We start from the raw sequence: 19546 nt of genomic DNA on the forward strand, positions 1-19546 counted from the left end.
AATTCTTTCACTGAGGGTTTACAGGCACATGAAATTACTTATAGGGAAAAAATTTCAGAAACTTCTCACCGTTTCCCGAGTGCTTAATTATCCACTTCTAGCTACTCTTGTCCTTTGCTATTTAGAAACTCACTTTATGTACTTAAAAAGATCTCTCTGAAATCTTGAGATCTGTTCAAGAGTTGTGGAATGGGCTTTAGTACAAAGGTAGATTAGAAACTTCACGCTCAAAGCTTTCCATATTCAACTACCTGAGAGCTTCAGGTGTTTACTGTCAGTACTTGTACTCTTAATATCCAATTTATTCAAATATTTTTTATCTTACAGTATGTATTTAAGTGAGTTTGCTTTTTCTTTCACATGTGGGAGCAAGTGAGGGTAAGACTTAGAAAAGTACCTGCACTTCTACTAAATTCTGCTATAGTGAACCATTTTGTTTCAGAAGGGGTGTGAATCATCAGTGCATTGGGTCAGGGTTTAGGGAAGTTTCTTGTTCATCTTACAGATTTACTGTTTTTACCTATGCTTTTGTAAGTGAGAATGATTTAAGCTCTTTAAAATGTATGTGCAAGCCTTCATCCGTGAAAATAGCTTACATTACAGCTGAGAATGCTGAAATTGAACCACACCTAAATGTTGCTGGAAACAATACTGTCATCTTTTCAGGCAGGTTGTTGTAGAGATGATGCTACAAAGTGTCTTTTTTTTTTTTAATCCCAAACAGCTGCTGTTTGCAAGTATTGGGATTTCACAAGTTGGCCACATGCTACTGCTGCAGTATCCCCCAGCCTCTTGTGCCAGTTTTATTTTCTCTGGTGTAGAACAAAAGCGTTACTTGCTGCTGAAATGTTTAAAAAAAAAGTTCACCTAGTAGAAAGATGAAATACTTAGAAGTGGATTAGTAATATTTAACTCTCTACTATCTAAAAGGCATTTGGTCTTTATCATATAGTAAATTGAGCATATTTCGATTTTCTCTCCCCTGCTTGGAGAAACTTAAGGGGATAGAGGGTTAAAAGCAAAGAAGGATGAATTGAGACTTTGCCTTTAGAGAGATGACTGGGAAAACCAGATGGTATTGATTTTTCTCGCCTCTCCCCCTTTCTATCTAATGCCTTTTGATCAAGGACAAACAAATTCTGTAAGAAAACTTCTGAAAAATCACACAACTCTGAGTCAGTCTGAGACTGTATGAGGTACATTTTTTACAACTATGCTTCATAATTTTAAAAGATGAGGTATGTAGTGGGAGCTCTCAAATTAACATTGATGGTCTGTAAAGGGTTTGCATGGGTAAATGTTCAGCTGCTGTTAAAGCTTCCTCTTTATGCAATATTTTATTCTTTTTTCACTGAGCATTAGTAAAAGAGACTTTTCTCCCTTGCATCCCCTTTCTCCTTTCTTAAAACCTCTGTTGCTGAAGGGCACTGTGATGTTGTTTTACTTTTGTTGCTTTGCATTGTGATGATGATGATGACCACAGTGATGTGTGGAATTTATTTTCACAGCATTTCATGAACAGCGACACTTTCATTTGTTAATGTATCTCATCATTGCAGTATTATTATTTTGCATAATTGTTCTAATTTATTCAAGGGGCCTGACATGTTATGGTCTTTTAAGTATGTGCCCCTGGGACTTGAGTGTGTTGCCATATGGTGAGATAGTGCTGCATGACAACCTTTCAGCAACAGAAGAATTCAAAAGTGAAATAAATATGATAATTGCAAGTGTTCAGTGAAATCCTACACTTAGCACTTTGACTTTTTCCCCTTGATGCCAAGATGACTGCTTGTAGACCAACCAGGTTGAAACAGGTGTTCAAGTATTGCATCAGATATGTTAGAAGTGTGCTGATGATTTTTAGTTGTCTCTGTATGTGTAACTTCATTTTTAAGTGAGAGTTCAGTTTGATGTCTGAAGTCTGTAGGGCTGTTTCTTGCTCTGAGACTTGTAACTGGGCAACGGTGATTTATAGAAAAATCCAAGTTTAATATGGGATTAGAAAAGAGCAGGTAGGAATGAGAAATTTGGAAAGATTACACTGAACAAAAAAAAAAAAATAGTTCCAGTTTAGACCTGAAAAGAAAATCTTAAATCTGACAATTCGGATGGAACCAAAGTGGAGGCTTTTCAGCAGCAAAACTAAAGAAATTATTTATGATATCTTAAATGTGTAACATGCTTTCTGTCATGTTCCTGGTCATCAGTGATTTACCTTCCAGGTTGGCATCTCAGTGTTTCACACAGAAAATTAGTTAGAAGGCATCACTTCTGATTCTCACTCAATACAGTCCAACCCAGCAAGTTTTGTTACCTTTCTTTGTCCCACCCACAGTAAGTATTTGCCACCAATAGGTGTGCACCTATTGAATTTCCAGAGATCTTTGTGTAGAAAGTTTAACTTCTGCCAGTGAAGTCTCCAAGGAAACAGCTGTTTTCCTGTAAGAGGTGATATTTTCATATGTTTTTAATCTTTTTTATCTTGTATTCCTTCTCTATAGCCTACCCAACCCTCTTCAAAATATTTGTAAACTGAAGTAGACCTTCTCTCAGGAATTTTCTGCTACTGTCTGAATATTTGGAAGCGCACAGGCCTAGAAATGGGGAGCTTTTTTTTTGTGAGGTGCACCTTAGACTTCCCAATAGGTGTTACAGCTTTGGAGTATCTTGATAAAATAATTCTACAATGTCATCTTGTGTCTCTCTCACACACATATACACACATAAATTTCAATTATTGCTGATGGAAGATTACTCTGCACCCTTCAGTGTGGGTGTGGATCCTGGGTTATTCACAGGGAGCCGAGACTCTTAAGTAAGATTTAATGTAGATGTACTTTGCAATTCAAATATGACATTCATTTATATTAACTATTTTACATGAAAATGTGACTTAGAAGTGATTTTGTCTGTGAAATACACACAAGTACCATTACAGATAAAAGAGCAGTAGAACTTGGGTATCTTTATTTTCTGCTTGGTTAAAAAAACAATAGATGATCAAAAGTCAGCTGTTGATTTGGAAGATGACAAAGTACTTAAAATGTGATTATCTGAGATAGATGAAAATAAAGGAATAGAGAGAACTATAAAATCATTATTAAGAAATCCAGTGTAAGCTCTTCTATTCAGAAGTCTGGTTCATACTCTTTCTGATCTACTAGAATCCTCTGCATCTCTACATGTGATTTATGGCTTGTCTGCTACGTGAATGTTGAAGTTGGGAATAGATTTTTCAAGTAGATTTGTTTGTATGGCCATAAATTGATTTTGCAACTGTATGTATATACAGAACCTAGTATGTCCATTTTTTCTACCTTTTTTGATTTTTTTTTTTTTTTTTTTGTTAGAAAGAGGGATCAGTAGGCCTATTTGATTTTTTCCCCTTTTGGTTTTTAATCTTATCACCTCTTTTAATCTTTGGTGTGTTTCACAGTCTTTAACTTCAAAGTGTAATTGCAATGATGCAGCTGCTTCATGGATTGCTACATTTAATATTTTCCCCCTAACAGCAGTATTTCTTCTTTGCATCTATAATTGGATCATGCTGCTGCTGTCCCTCATGGAAACGCCAGGTTGCATATTCACCACACACCTGAGCACATGCTTACTCACTTGGTAATCTTAATTTTTTTTTCTATTTATTTATCAAAATTGACTTGTGTTGCGCATATTTCCTTTGTGCTTGAATTTTATTGCAAAAGAAATGAGAGGGGAAATGCTGGCATGCACCTCTTGCTGCACCGGGCTTTCGGATTCAGACTGTGCCTTTGTATCCCACGGCTGCATGTCTTGAATGTGAGATGTATCATACTTCAGAGCCCGGCTCCAGGGCGCTATAAAGATATCACAGATTTGGAAAGGGGGATCGATTTTGTAGCAAGCATTACTTGTTGCTGCTCTGTGCACGTTCCTGCAGGCGTGGCCTTTATTTTCCACGCTGGTAGTGACTACAGCCAGCACGGCTGCCACAGAACACCGCACATCCCATCTCTCACTCTGCAGGCAGGCGGGAGGTGATTCATTTTTCATTGTTGCTGCATCTGAAGGATTCTCCTTTCCCCTCCCACACTACCTTGGCCCCTTTAGGAAGATTTTCATCCATTAAACTTTCCCTTCTCTGTTGGAAGAACTAAATCTTTCAGCATTTTCAGGCTGGTGATCTAATTTGACAGCTCGTAGGTGATGTCTGTTCCTCTTCAAAGAGGCAGGTAGCCCCGGGCTAGCCAGCTGCATTGTGGATTCTGCAGATCTGGCTTGCTGTTCCTGCTGGGTGTCATCTGTCTTCTCAGTCTTGCGGTGGATAATTTTTGTCCTCCCCAGCATCATCTGCCTGAGCAGTTTCTGCCTGGCAGGCCTGTCTGTCCAGGTTGAGCATCAAACACAGTGGCCGCCCGGCTAATGTGACAAGGCACCCCTCCAAAGAGCACAGCCCCGGGCCTGCTTTGGCCAGCATCGGCATCGCAGCCCGCAAACTTCCAGCCATCACGATTGTGGTCTTGCTCTCCCATCACGGGTGCAGCCCATGGACTTATTCTGCTGGCACAAAGTATGTCCCCCGCCTTGCCCTCTTAAGGGCCGTCGCTCCGATTCCTCCCATCTGGGCAGATGTCTGCCTCAACAGGTTTGGGTTTCCCTGCCTGTTGCCGGCATTTGACTCGGACACCGCCACTTGGATGAAATAATCCTTTAGTGGATTATCATCGCCAGACAGCCTGTGGGGGAAATGACAGGACTCGGCACATTCATCTGAAGATTTTGCAATTCAGAGTGCTGCTAATGCTAATGGGAAGTGGCAGGGTGATCCCTAAAAGAGAAAACGGGTTCCATTGCACGGCAAAAATGACAGAGGTTGTTTAGCCTATCTTCCAAAAAAATACATGATGACTACATATGTTGATTTTCATGCTCCAAGCCATAGCTATTTCCATATTTTTGTGACTTGATGACTACTTTCTATAAACTGACAGGTTCGGAGCTCCACAAGTATTGTCTTTTCATACCCATCACCTCTTTAAGTCCTCCTTAATTTCTTTAAAATATGTTTTGAAAATAAGCTTGACTGGGCAATGAGAGTAAGCAGGGGAACAAAAAACAAAAGCAGGCATAAATACAACAAATCAAGCAGCTTCTTAAAAAACAAAACAAAACCAACCAAAAAAAAACCACCCCAAAAACCCCCAACATTATTCAAACAAAGGAGGAATGGTTTCAGGACAGTAGTCCTAGAAATCTGTCACAGGATTTACCCTTGTTGCAGTCCCATAATTCCAAACCTGACATTAGTCATGATATAAAAACTTTCCGAGAAACGCAGTAGTTACAAAGCCCCTTAACTACAGGATTTCCTCCTTAGCAAATAAAAAGCTGGAGCATAGGGCTTAGAGGGGGAAATAACTTGTCTGAGAGGCTATGAAAGGATGGCAGCTAAGCTGGAAAGGGTAAAATTAACATTTGAACAATTCTAGCCCGAGCCAGCGGCAATATGCTGCAGATATTATTAATATATGAGCACTACTGTAATTTACTGGTGATTGTCAAGTACTTACATGCTTTGGATTCAAGTGGAAAAATATAAATACTAATTTATAGGTTGCAATATGTGGTCACTTTGGGGAAAAAAGATAATGCAGAAGGGAGCTACTTTGAAAATAATTCTTATATCTACTAATTGCCTAATTAACGTAATATTTATGTAACAGTGAAGGAGTAAAAAACTACATTACATTATATATTTGTGCTAAATTTAATAATAATATTAGTTGAAGTATTGAACACTTCCCAGTGTAAGCTTCATTTTGTTAGACAGACTCCAGCTATATTTTGCCTGATTTTGGAGGGGATTGTTTCAACAAAACCAATTCACTCATTTTTAAGCCTGAATTTAGAAGATTATAGATATTGTCAAAAAAACCTCCCATATAGTAATTTCAGTGAGCAGTTTCCAAGCTTTTATGATGTGACACAGAATTTAATAATAGGATCATTTTTTTGTGTCAGTTCTAATAGCTTTAAAAAATCCCTTTTTTTTCCCTGAGCTACACAATTGCTCCTACTTACAAAAGCTATGCAGAGTATAACACGGACAGAACTAATTTCTAACAAAGAATACATATTACTCCTGTTTTCTACTAATAAACTAGTAATTGTTCCAGCTAAACTGCCACCTTATAGGTCAGAACACTGAAGGCTGCAGCAGCTATAGCAGAATTTGTGGTCCTTGTTATTCTTCATTGACCATACAACAGTGAGCAGTGTGACATGTATTGCAGATTAAAAAAAAATGTGTAAAAGAAGAAACAAACTTAGATGCAATGGCCTAAATAGGATCAACCTGTTCTAGAAATTACTGAGTTTATTGAGTAGTGGGGGGGAAAAAGTCACAAACAGAAGTTAATACACTGTAATTTATAAGTGGCCAGGAGGGAGGCAAGTATATTGAAAATATTCTAATGCTCTCACAGAATCACAGGATGGGTCAGGTTGGAAGGCACCACAGTGGCTCATCTGGTCCAACCTGCCTGCTCAAGCAGTGTCATCCCAGAGCACTTGGCACAAGATTGCATCCAGAAGGTACTTAAGTATCTCCAGGGAGAGAGACTCCACAGCCTGTCTGGACAATCTGTTCTAGTGCTCGGTCCTGCACAGTAAAGAAGTTCTTCCTCATGTTCCGGTGGAACTTCCTGGGCATCAGCTTCTCCCCATTGCGTCCTGTCCTGTTGCTTGGCACCACTGAGAAGAGCCTGGCTCCATCCTCTTGGTACCCTCCCTTCAGATGCTGACAAGACATTGATACGGTTCCTTCTCAGTTGTTTCTTCTCAAGGCTGAACAAGCCCAGTTCCCTCAGCCTTTCATGGTAAGAAATGCTCCACTCCCCTATTCAATTTGTAGCTCTCCACTGGACCTGCTCCAGGAGCTCCATGTTTCTCTCACACTGAGAAGCCTCTCTTGTACTCTGAAGTTGTTTTAAAAGAAATGTACAGTGATTTTATGTCATTTTTGCATTTTTTAATAGTTGTAAAGAAAGACTGCTGCTCTTTTTTTTTTTTTTTAGCCTGTGTGTCCAGTGGTTGTTATTCACGTTTGCTGCACCTAGAAGCAAACTGGATTGCTTAATGCATGTCTCTTACCATAATTTCTGAATCATAGCATCAACTAGGTCGGAAAAAACCTCTGAGATCATCGAATCCTACCTATAACTAAACACTACCATGTCAACTAGACCAAGTGCCATGTCCAATCTTTCCTTAAACACCTCCAGGAATGGTGACTCCACCGCGTCCCTGGGCAGCCCACTCCAGTGTCTAATCACCCTTTCTGTGGAGCAATTCTTCCCGATGTCCAGCCTGAAGCTCCCCTGACACACCTTGAGGCCATGTCCTCTTGCCCTGTCGCTGGTTACCTGGGGCACGAGGCCGACCTCCACCTGGCTACAGCCTCCTTTCAGGGAGTTGTAGAGAGCGATAAGGTCTCCCCTGAGCCTCTTTTACTCCCGGCTGAACACCCGCAGCTCCCTCAGCCGTTCCTCACAGGACATGCCCTCCACACCCTTCCCCAGCCCCGCTGCCCTTCTCCAGACTCGTGAGCGTCTCTCCTCCCACAACAGCAGCTCCCAAACCCGCAGGTTTGGGAGGGATCGGGGATCCTTGGGGGCGGTTCCCGCAGCCGCGGCCGGCGCGCCGCGATGACCTCACGCCGCGGCTGCGGGCCGGGCGGAAGCGCTGCGGGCGGGAGGCCGGGGCAGGGCCGGGGCTGCGCTGCGCGGGGCCGCCGAGCGCCATGAGCGGGGCCGGCCCCGCGTCCCCCGGCCGCGGCAGCGCGGCGGCCCCGCCGCCCGCCGACAGGAGGCGGGACTCGCCGGCCTCCGGGTCCCCGATCCAGCCCATCATAAAGGGTAAGCAGGGAGCGGTGCGGGCTCCCGCAGGTGCCGAGCCCGCTCTGTAACCCCGCGGCAGCGGCGGAGAGACGGCCCAGGGGCCCGGGAGGGGAGGCTGGTCCCGTGACCACCCAGGGCCGGTCCAGCTCTCCGGGACTCCAGCGCCCTCCAGCCCTCCGAGGTTCCGCGGCGTGTGCTGAGGTTTAAAGCTGGACACCTGGGGGGCTTAGCTGGCTTTCATCTCTCAGAATTGGAAACTAGGGTGTCTCTGTGGCTTTATTTCGGGGAGCCGGGTCGGCCACGGAGGCCCTTGCCACGGGCATGGAGTTTCTTGGGGAAGCACTTACTTGGGTCTTGTTTGCCCAAGTTTTGTCCTGGTTAATCCGTGCGCAGAAGCGTTTGGACTGGGAAGTGGTTTATCCCATGCTTTATTTACTGCAGTCATGTCTTTCCCGAATTTCTAAATAATCGTCTGCACCGTTTTGGACGGGTGGGGTTCAGGGTGTAGAACAAACCCAGGTGGATACAGTAGAGACGGGGAGCACAGGGCAGGTCCAGCAGCTGAGGCAGGAGAACACATCATTTAGATGGCAGCGCCGGCTAAAGTCTTTTTTGGGACTGTGCTGTGTATTTCTTGAAATAGTACTTGCTATGCTCTCACAGTGCTTTTCAATTTAGCAGGCTTTTTCTTTGTGACACGTGACCCTGTTTCTCCGCACATACTTAAGTAGCAAATACTCTTTTCCAAGACTAAATTTCAAGTCTGGCCCTGGAATACAAGAAAATGCTGACAGTTTTCCTTTATAATGAGGATTCCTTTTGTCTTTTGCTGCAGAAGATTCCCACGCTTACGCTGTTAATCTGTTAAACTGCAGCATTTAGTTCTGTTCTTTTACCAGCATTAGCAATCAGATACGGAAGCTGTACTGAGCAGAAAGAGCGTTGAGACAAAGGGTGCTGAGCCACAGAGGAGAACATTCACCCTCACAGAAAGGTGTCTTTGGCATCTGGAATACTGGTTCGTTGTGTTTTATCTAAGCTGGTGGCTTGCTGGATAGATAGGTTACCCTACAAATACTGTTTTGATGCTCTTTTGGTTTTGTATGTACTCGGTGAGCAATAGTCCTTCCTCACACTGAGGTATGGTGTACTGCCTGTGTTTTGTAGCCTGGTGTGGGAGTGAGAGAAAAACTAAAATTCTGGCTGTCATTAATCTTCTAGATGTTGGGGAAGTCTATTCAAGACTGCTGGATCACCGACCAGTAATTCAGGGAGAAATACGTTACTTTGTTAAAGAATTTGAAGTAAGTATTTGTATCTTATTGGCTGCTGTCACAGTCTGAAACTTTGAAAAGTTTTAGCGTCTTTTTAGATACTATAATAGGTACATAACTTTCTTCAGAAGGACTTGACATGGATTTTTTTCCCAAAATAACACACCTGCAGTATACATCTGCATCTTTAGCAAACAAGGTGGTAATTTAGGTCTTTTAAAAGTTTTGAAAGGGGCATGTGGGTTTTTTTTTCCTGCAGAAGACTGGCAGGAATATTGATGTAGGAGAATAATGTAGTCCTAACATCTTAGAGAAGTCTAGTTGGTTCAAGGAAAGTATTGTTGGCCAGTATAGGTTTACATTTCATTGAGAAACTACTTTATGCCTCAGCTGGATTCAGCTAGCATAGCTGTAATTTTATTTTCTTTGGTTTTCATTACACGAGACCAAGTGATATACTGGAAGAGAAGAGCAACACTTCATGCAAAGTAATAAAATCATTAAAAATTGAATGACTGTTATCTGATTGGCTGCAAATAAGGCTAAAGTACTGAAGGTGTAAAAGTGTTTATATACAGCTTTGCCTGCAAAGTATAATTTGGTTTCCACAAGATGGCAGCAAAAGTTTAGAAAATTTGAATCTTATGCCAGCAAAAGGCTGTTTCTGAGTAGATTTTCTTTCTTACAGTATGTGGAATTTAAAGTCTGTCTTGAAAAAGCGGTTACACCTCAAAATTCCTGTATGCAGACCTGATTTGAATGACAATAAAATGTCTTTCCCCCTCACTGCCCCCTCCCCCCTAACCCAGATTGTAGCTTACATTTCAAGCAGGTCTATTTTGTCTCTGCTGGTTTAGCAAAATACAGATGTGAAGTAAACTCCTATCAGATCTGTATCGTATGGGCTTGAGAGTCATAAGAAATTATTTCTTTTCTCTTTTTTCCCTAACTAAGCTGTAAGTAAGTAGTTTTACATGTCATTCCACAGGATGGAAAATATTAAACTCATAGATAAAATTAGAACTTATATCTTTAGGCTGATAATTCATATATTTGTCCCATTTCACCTGAAGTCTTGTTCTGTTCCTTAGACAAATTTAATATATTCTTAGATCTTTTATTGAAATTTTATTACTGATTTATACTTTTATGGGAAAAATAGCAAAGTAGAGGATTGTTTAAATTTTTGCAGTTTAGAATTTCTTTTAAGTGGGCTCAGGACCACCAGCACCCAAAAACTCCACTTGTTTCTAACTTTGAGGTAAGAGACACTTTCTTGTTGTAGTAGGATATGTGCTTATTTTTTCAATTACTAGCACCTAGTGTGCAAGGAATGGAGATTTGCACTCAGGAAATCTGGAGCCTGTTTAATTAAGGTGTTTTACTTGTCTGTGCTTATGTTTCTGAAGTTTTAAGATGGATGTGGTAATCCCTGTCCCACTTCATGTGATACAGTGGTTTTTGTTTATGTAGAGTTTTTATCTTAAGTAAAGCACTGGTGAAATTCAGAGTGGGAATAGTGCTGTGGCTTCAGAAAAATAGATTTTTTTTTTTAAATTTAGACAATAAAACAAGATCTTACTGTACTTGTAATTAATCATGATCAATAGTGAGCTAGAAGAGCTGCCTCTTTAGTCAGCTGTATTATATTATTTTTTAGTCAACTTCATTGATTTACTTCAGTTAAAACAATTTTACTTGCATTGTTTTCACCTCATGCCATGCTAAATGTGGAGGGTCAGACATCAAGCAAGCAGAATCACTGCTATGTTATTTCTCAGTAACAGCTGAATTATAAAAATGAAATGCTTTCAAGCTCTGTTGCTCTCTGTTGTTTTAGAGATGTTGTATATTATCTATACAAAACAGCACATTTTTCCATATGGTGTGTAACTGTCTTTTCTCACAAGGGCCAGAGGAGTCATTCAAAGGATTCTTGTATTTTAATGTAAAGAATGGAGCATTGCTGTCTTTTTTTGGCAATTTTATCTATGTTGTTAAATAAGTAGAGAACACTTTAGTAGGTAATGATCTAGTCTTTGAGATGAAGCTATTAGTTTATCAACTGGGAAGCCATCTTTAATTTGCAAAGTGAAATTCCTTGCTAGCCACTCACCTTCTTTCATTTTTGTGGCAGGAAAAACGCGGTCTCCGAGAACTGCGAGTACTTGAAAATCTAAAAACCACGATCTTTGAAACAAATGAACGTGTTCTTCCAAAGTGTGAGCAGGCAATGCAAGACAATTTGAGTGAAACCTTCAAGAGATGTAAGCAGGTTGCTTCTTATTGCTCTTGATGCATCGTTTTGAGTAATTTAAATAGTTTGGATTCAAAATATGATTTGTAAAAGCATTACCCCACTTGGGTAATTTTCTACTGTTTAACAAACTGTGCTTTGTTCTCGTTTCTGTGAAATTTTAAAAGGGAAACAACAGGGACATTTTTAATATGTAGTAGTTCAGCCAATCAGCTCTTGCTAAGGTTACATTAAAGTTTTTTGCTGGTTTGAGTAGAAGTTGTTTCAGCTCATTCTTTTCCTATTCAATTGGAAATAGTACTCCACATTGACTAAAGCCATGGGCAAAATTTCAGTTTCCTGGTTTGTTGCAAGCATGCTGTGGTGTTACCTTCAAGTGTCTTAATTTTCCCGCAGGAGTGTATAATACTGTCTCCTATCATTTAAAACAAAACTTGCCACTGTATAGCTATGAAATGTATTATTATCATTATCTTCAGTCACAAATTGGGAAGTAACAGTGATTACATGCTAATCTCAGTTTCATCCTTATAATAATTAATATATTTCTTTAGTGCTCAGATTTTAAAAGAAAGTTTAAGATTTGTACTAATATTTAAGTGTCTTTTTTTTTTCTTACTCATTCAGCAGGATGGCTTCCTCAAAAGAGATTTTAAGAGAGTGTGGTAGCTTTAGCTGCTAAATTTATGCAGTTGAAACATGCCACTGTGGGTTTTGTTACAATTTATGTGTGGCATGTTGTATAAGCATTTAATTTCCTATAACTTATTTATATGGCATCTGGCATATGCAGAATAGCAAATGGTAGATGATGCTTTACACATAAAAGGATTGCAGGAAAATATTGAAACTTAAAATTTAGTGATGCAAGTAAGACATATGTTCTAATACCGTCTAACTGGGGTGAACCTTCCATGCTGCTCCCTGACCAGCTGTGCAGTATATCTTTAGTAATACAATCACAGAATGGTTGAGGTGGGAAGGGACCTCTGGAGGTCATGCCCAACCTCCCTGCTCAAGCAGCAGCAGCTTGAGCCAGTTATCCAGAACTGCATCCAGTTGCTGCCCCGGGAAATAAGTGTATTTAATTCTGTGTTAAAATTAAGCATTAATTAAGTTGGGGGGAAAAAAGTGTGTAGGAATACAGTTCCTATTTCCTTTGAGAAGTTTTCCCAGGCTTAGTCTGGGAGACAAGAGACTGACTCCAGCATAAAGATGTTGTACCTGTGGAGTGCATACACAGCTGATGGGGAAGAAATAAGGAAGAAAAACCCAACTAAGTAAAACATAGAGTTTGGTCACCTGTTTCTACTTACTGACTTGAGAGTGGCTTTTGATGTCTTCTGAGGTGCTGAGTAGTGCACTCCAGCTCATCAGCAACACTAAGAATGTGGGCACGAGAGGACCTCACTGCCTTCCTGCTTTTGGCTTCTAGAACACACAAAGTTGAACTCTGCAATACTTACTTTTAGGAGTGTAAAAGTTTTAAGTGTAAAGCATTTTCTGCAAGTACAGATGACTCTCGGGCAGAGTTAAGTGACACACTGGAATATAATCTTCACCTTGCAACAGCCTCTCATCTCCTAAATCCCTTTCAGGCAAGTTTCTTTGATTTACAGCAGCAGACTGATCTACTGCAATTTGTTGTTTCAGTGCAAGCTGCCAACGCTATGATCCATAGACTCCAAGAGAGGGAGTATGAAGTGAGAAAGGTAAAGGATGGATGGAGAGATTTTTATTTTGTGATCTAAGAATCTCATGCTTCACAGCAAGTTTATCTGCCTTCAGTATAGCAAAACTTAAAAACATATTTCTCTATACCTTATATACTTGCAGTAAAACTTCTTTTGGGGTGATTTCTGCCCTTCTAAAATGGGGCAAAGTTAATGGATCTAGCTAACTCTTCCTGCAATCTCCTGATACATGGAAACTATTTTTTTTTTATTTCCTTTGCTTTATTTTCCCTCCTAGCTCAGACTATAACATTTGTCACGTACAGGGAAAGCTTAAATATAAAAAAAGCTTATTTTCTGTGGAACAAAAAACATCTACTAACCTACCAGAATGGAAATGTAAATCTTTCCTAGTTAGCTGAGAACATTGACCATATTATATATATATTGCTTGTTGAAAAGGAAGTGGTTTTTTTTCACTTGTGGATGGGTTATTTAATGAAGGGCTATATTATAGGAACATGCGAATCATTGGAACCTTTTCAGTTGGCTACACTTTGCTTATTTGAAATACATGTGCTCTGAATCTAAAACCTGGAAAATTATACAAGAAATTAGTTTCCTGTATTCCCATTACTACTTCTTTATTGTGTTCCTGTGTTATCTCTTTACTTGCAAAATGCTGTTGATAATAATTTGGTTCAGAAGTACTGGAGACGTTTCCATGGCCATCAAGCAAAACAGGGTGTGCATTGATGGATGTAAGCTGATAGTCATGTTTTTCTTTCCTTTTTTGTAATTGATGAAGATGGGCAGTCCAGTTGCAATTGAATACTGGTACTGTGCAAACAGCACACTGCTGAGCACTGACAGAGTTTGCTTGTGTCTAACACTACTGTAGATACTGGTAGAGAGGTAGGAAATTCTTACAGTTCTGCTACTGTTTGTTTGAAGCAAAGCTTTAATAAGAAATTTATAACTTAGAAAATGAACAGTCAGTAAGAAAGGTGACTATTATTTTTTTAAAAAAATATTAGCTCTATGTTTACACCCTTTTTTTTTTTTCTTTTTTAATATGTAGTGGAAGAGTAGTTACAGGTATTCTGGATTCATAGCATGTCTTAAAAGTTTGTATAGTAAGACTTTTTGCCTTGAAACTTTCCAAATGGGAGTAATAACAGGTGGGTAACTTTTTAAAAATATAGATAAAAGTTGTCATTGTAATGCAGCCACTTGAGGCGAAATACCTTTTCCTTACTTTTCTGAGATTATATGTTCTGAAAAAATGATGGGATTTTGGCAGAATGTAGTGTCAGGTTTGGGTAGGTGATGTGTAATTATGTCAAAAAGTGTTTGAAACACCAATGTTTCAAAACCTGTTGAATACAAAGTAGTGTATCAGTCAAACTGTTAGTACACACCCGGTGGATTTTGTTAGTAGATGTTACTATATCTGTTGCAAACAAAATGAATCTTGGCATAATGTTTTTAAAGTGTATAAAATGCTGCACTGAAAAAAATTGTGTATTTAGCCATGCTGTGTGAGCTTGAAGAGCAGCAGAGAGAGTGTTTAAGAATACATAAATGGGTTCCCAGTGCCTTTAGTTGACAAAAATGCCATACATATGAAAGTCATTGCTGATACACTGAAAAGGAGAGGGATTAAAAATAAAAAGCAGGATTAATCTCTCTTTTGCTGGGAGATGGAGCAAATGGGAGAGCAACTGCCTAGATTTATTTTGGCTTCTGCACCTGTAATATAAGGGAGACAGACTGTTAATACAGCTCACAAGCAATCCACAGAATTGTATTACATTTTGTCGTGTGCATTGAATGTGTGTATGATCTCTCTTTCTAGATATCTAGACATTTTAAAATTTTTTTTTCAAGATAAGAGAGTGAACAGAATTAGATTTACCAGAAGCCAAGCAGTAGGAAAGTATGAGGGGAAAAATAACTTATTTATAAAAGAAGACATTAATCACAGTGAGAGCTAGCTGGCTAAAGCAGAAATACTAGCTGCCAGTTTCAAAACATTTAATATCTATGTTGTTATATTTTATCGAAATAGCATCATTGCTAACACAATCATGTTAATAGTATTGCAGACATTTTGCCACTTGTTTTGGATTGGCTATGCAAAATAAGTGTTTTCTTTTCAGTTTCTCCTTTCCATATGTCTTCATGCTAGTTTTCAGATACTTTAACATTATGTAGCTCTGATTAAACCCCCTGTTTTAATATGGAAATGATTACTAAAAACTTCTTATTTTCCTCCCCTCAGCTTCAGGCAGAGAAGGTGACGGCTCGTGAAGAGAAGTGCATCGCCCACTGGGAGGAGTTCATGAAAGAGCAGCAGAACAAGCGTGCGGAGGTGGACGAAGAGCACAGAAAAGCTATGGAGCGCCTCAAAGAGCAGTACTCTGAGATGGAGAAGGAGCTGGCCAAATACGTTTCTTTTTAAGACCTTTTTTAATAATGCTGGGTTTGTGCCATGCTCAGTTGCTTCTGATTTAAATTGGGGTTCTTTTGGAAAGCTGAAATTGATAGAAAAAAGGAGAATTTCCTCTCCAGGCTTGGTATGGGAAGAAAAGGTTTGCATACTTTCAACTTAAGTGCCTATCTATGCTTGTTTGATTCAGGGCAGGTGGAATGCCAGTATTTCTTTGTTTGTTGGAAAGTGGAACTGAAAATTGTGTGACTACACCAGCTCAGGGAGTTGCAAACTGGAGTTCTCTCCCATCAACAGAGTATCGTATCATTTGAGAAAACAGAGACTAATGTAATATTAACTATCCTGGTGTGCAGCCCCAGCCCTTTCCCAAAAAGTAGGTTGATAGGTTCCAGCCATAGTTAGCTGAGAATTCACTGGGAAAACTCTATATTCTGTTTGTAGATTTCAAGAAAATAAAATTGTCTTACGGAATATTTTACTTTGAAAATTTACTGGTGAAAGATCTCAACAGAGTTTTAAATCAAATTGTAATTCAAACTTTTGGGTTGTATGTTCAGTATTATGAAGTAGAGTTGCAATTTGAATGGTTTTTGCTAACATAAAAATTGTAAGGTAAGCTTGGTTAACAATTCCTTTTTTTTTTCTCCCTGTAAATGTCTCAGGCCTCTCTTTTTAAGCTTTACTGTTCTAAGCAAAGCCACAACAAGCTAAAAAGTAATCATGAGAAGCATATCAGTCTTTGTATTAGCTTTGCAGCTAGTACAGTTTTACCTTAAATACTTGGCATGCTGTTGGTTTACATAGGATAAGCTTGTCAGAACTTTATGAGGCAATTGAGGTAAGATTTTTGTTTCTTTATCAGTGTAACAAATGAGCAGATTAGTGATTAAATGCCTGCGGTACTGATCTGCTTTCGTACTAACTTACTCTTACAGCGTATGTGAAACTCCTGCGCTGCTTTCCTTTATTCCAAACTTGCAGTTACCAGCAGTGTAACTGAAGAAGTTAATCAGTTCATTAACCAAGGAAAATGAGACGTAGTACCTTAATGAAATTTGCTGCAAGCTAACGGTTAGTGCAGGAAATGTCTTTCCATAATTTTGCTGGTGTCCAATGTAGAATGGAAACAGGTAAAAATAAACAGAATTTACGCTTTACCTGTATTGCAGCAGTAATACACCAACAAGGGTTGCTTGTGTAGGCTCATGGCTTGGTTTCAAGGCTCCATTCCTGGCAGCATGTTGATAGTGTGATTAAAGTTAGTAGAGGAGATGGAATAAGTATTTGAGATTTCTTTCAATAACACTGAATTCCTGCCAAGCTGCTCTGCCTGCTACCGTAGGCCCAACAGCTTCATCAATCATCATCATGTATCTGGACTGAAAAGAGGAGTTGCCAACGCTGGGGCACGCTGGAATGTTGTTAATTCTCTGTTCTGAATGGAAAAAACATAGATGTCTCAAAAGGATCCCACACATGTAAAATAGGAAAGCCTCTTTTAGAACAACTCCTGTCTGAATAAAGGGTGACTGCTGTAATATTTCTCAGCTTGTGTACCCGTGATGAATGTTGTTACTAAGCTCAGACTTTTCATTTAAAAAGAAAAAGTTCGTTCTTGTCTGTCTTTAGAATTGGGTATGGAATAGTTTTGTTTGGAGCACAGATTGGAAGTGGCTTCTCTCTTACCAGATTATTTGATGTATATGTGCTCAAAGCCCAAATATGTTTGTAACAAAATGCATTTAACTGCATACTGAATTAATTTATATTTTTGCACTGATAATTTTTTTTAAGATTTAGATATCTAATTAACTGTGCACTGGAGCTGTAGATTTTAGTATTTCATCAATTTGAGAGCTCTTAAGCAATGATGCGAGTGTTACAAGTTGGATATTCACTGGAAAATAAAGTGGTATTTCCAAAACCGGGGATGTGTGTTCCTGATTCTTTGGAAAGCTTCATAAGTACTAACACTGAAAATGTATTCCTCTTTCAGAATGTTTTATGCTGAAGAATCTTTTATGCTGGAGATCATTTGAAAGCACATTTCTTCAAAATCTCTATCTACCTAATAATAATAATAATAATAATATAATTCGGTCAATGTTATTCATTGAATGAAAACTGTCTGTTCCTGAAATAATTTCATTTAGTAACTTTCACTTTTTTTGCATGATATGCTGTAGGTTTTGAGGTACTTGGAAATGCTTAATCATCTCGGAAGCAACTTGCCAACATTTGTAGCAAAACCTATTTTTTCTGTCCAAATGCTTAAAAAAATCTCAACCAATACTTGTGTCCAATACTATCTAAATATGTCTGACTGATAAAAAAAGATTCCTGTCTTCAGCAGTTTTTTATCAAGGTGGGGCTATGGTCTGTCTGGACACAGTAGTTCTCCACAGTGCAACTTCCTTTGCAAGATTCAAATTCCTGTTATTCACAGTCTCAGCCATTTGGGAGAAATAGAAGAATGAATAGTTTAAAAATTGGGTTTATGTCATTGGTGCATGAAGGAAGTGTTTCACCTTACACTTGCAGTTTTACATGACTGAATTCCATAGCTTTAAAGATCTTGAGGATTTATTTAATCCTTGTTAAACCTGATAAAAGTTTGCATTGGATTCCAGTAGGAGCTGAAAAAGGTCCTCAATATTAAGTTAACTTCTGATGTGAAAGGTGAGTTTTGCAATCTGTCTTCGTAGCAGACTACATGTATAACTTTTCACTATTAGTGCTGTTTATTTTGCTGAACTGTTCTTTGGAACTGAAAGGTAACCACTGGAATATTTTCTTAGTCCTTCTGTTGTAATATACACATAGCAAAGAAGCTGCTGTCTTCCTTGGAACTGCTGTATGAAATCTACCCCTGCTGTATTTATTTAGGAGCCATAACAAATTGGGGAACTCGAGAGGTATTTAAGGGTTTGGGTTTTTTAAACTGCCTTATGTTAACAATGAACCTGTGTGCTGTTCTTCTTGGAATGTTTTATGTCTAAGGCCTAACACATTGTTTTAATCTTAGGAATGAGGGAGAATGCTGATTTGTATGTTCTCCCTCTGCTTCTTTCTATGGTGACACTAGGTAATACTTTTTAAAGAAAAGGTATGTCATTACAACATCACATCACAGAACATCACATCATCTCTAATAATTCATGGCTTGTTAAATCTTTCCTCATAAACAGTGGAGTTTTCTTCAGTAGTCAAACTATACAGCAAGTACATGGCATAATCAGCCAGTGAATTGGATCTATTCACTGCTGCTTTGAGAAAAGCTTGAGATGTCTCAAGGGTGTCGATTTTGAAGTTGACAGAAGTTCCCCAGCAGGTGTCAGTGCAGTCTGGAGAAGGAACATGAGGAAGCCTGGTTTAATACGAGGTATGAAACGTAAATGCTGCTGTTCAGTTGTAACACAGTGTTTTGTGTGAGTAAAGATGTTTTGTGGATGAAGCCACATACTTTTAAATATAAAGTGGCATTACTTAGCAGTGGCATTTCCCCCATTAGAACAGGACACAAAGTTATTTATGTAACCCGTGCTGATGTGAACAATGTTGTCTGTAGCTCTTCTGCATTCTAATTAAAATTTATTATAATCTGAGATTAGACTCAAATGTTGATGATTAAAACCTTCATGAGCTGCATTCTTGCACTACTGTTGGTTTTAGTGGATCAGGTTTTCTGCAGATTTGATGCAAAAGTTTAAGCTTATTGAAAGAGATTGTGCCATAAAAAGGAAATGGGACCTTCTGCAAATAAAATTTGTGAACAAAATTAGTGTAACACACATTTTTAAAGCAGGCCAGTTACTTTAATTGCTTATAATGAAATGAACTTCTCAAAGTAGTAAAGACGCAGTACTCTCAGCACTGTTGGTCAAGCTTCTGGTCTGTGTGTCAAGGTACAGCAGAATCTGCAGGAAGATGGAATTGCAGCAGCTGTAGCAGGATTTTAATGATTAACACAGTTTTCATAAATAGTTTAGTCAAAGATTGTTCAAAAA

The 19546-nt window shown here is 39.1% G+C and overlaps 1 protein-coding gene across 1 annotated transcript; it reads left to right on the forward strand.

The window, feature by feature from the left end:
• Positions 1–7743: 7743 nt before the first annotated feature.
• BLOC1S5 (biogenesis of lysosomal organelles complex 1 subunit 5) lies at positions 7744–17468 on the forward strand. The gene is made up of 5 exons (XM_039549589.1): positions 7744–7898; positions 9102–9184; positions 11292–11421; positions 13065–13123; positions 15369–17468. The coding sequence occupies exons 1-5, from the start codon at positions 7784–7786 to the stop codon at positions 15546–15548; spliced, it is 567 nt and encodes a 188-aa protein (XP_039405523.1). The 5' UTR covers positions 7744–7783; the 3' UTR covers positions 15549–17468.
• Positions 17469–19546: the final 2078 nt, after the last annotated feature.

The sequence above is a fragment of the Corvus cornix genome, chromosome 2 (assembly GCF_000738735.6).
Source record: "Corvus cornix cornix isolate S_Up_H32 chromosome 2, ASM73873v5, whole genome shotgun sequence".
NCBI classification, from domain to species: domain Eukaryota; kingdom Metazoa; phylum Chordata; class Aves; order Passeriformes; family Corvidae; genus Corvus; species Corvus cornix.

Bases quoted from the DNA above. Each gene is read 5' to 3' on its own strand.
- BLOC1S5 (XM_039549589.1), top strand. From the start codon at position 7,784: ATGAGCGGGGCCGGCCCCGCGTCCCCCGGCCGCGGCAGCGCGGCGGCC. The intron at 9,185-11,291 runs GTAAGTATTTGT...TTTTTGTGGCAG, and splicing joins ACTTTGTTAAAGAATTTGAA to GAAAAACGCGGTCTCCGAGA. The intron at 13,124-15,368 runs GTAAAGGATGGA...TCCTCCCCTCAG, and splicing joins GGGAGTATGAAGTGAGAAAG to CTTCAGGCAGAGAAGGTGAC.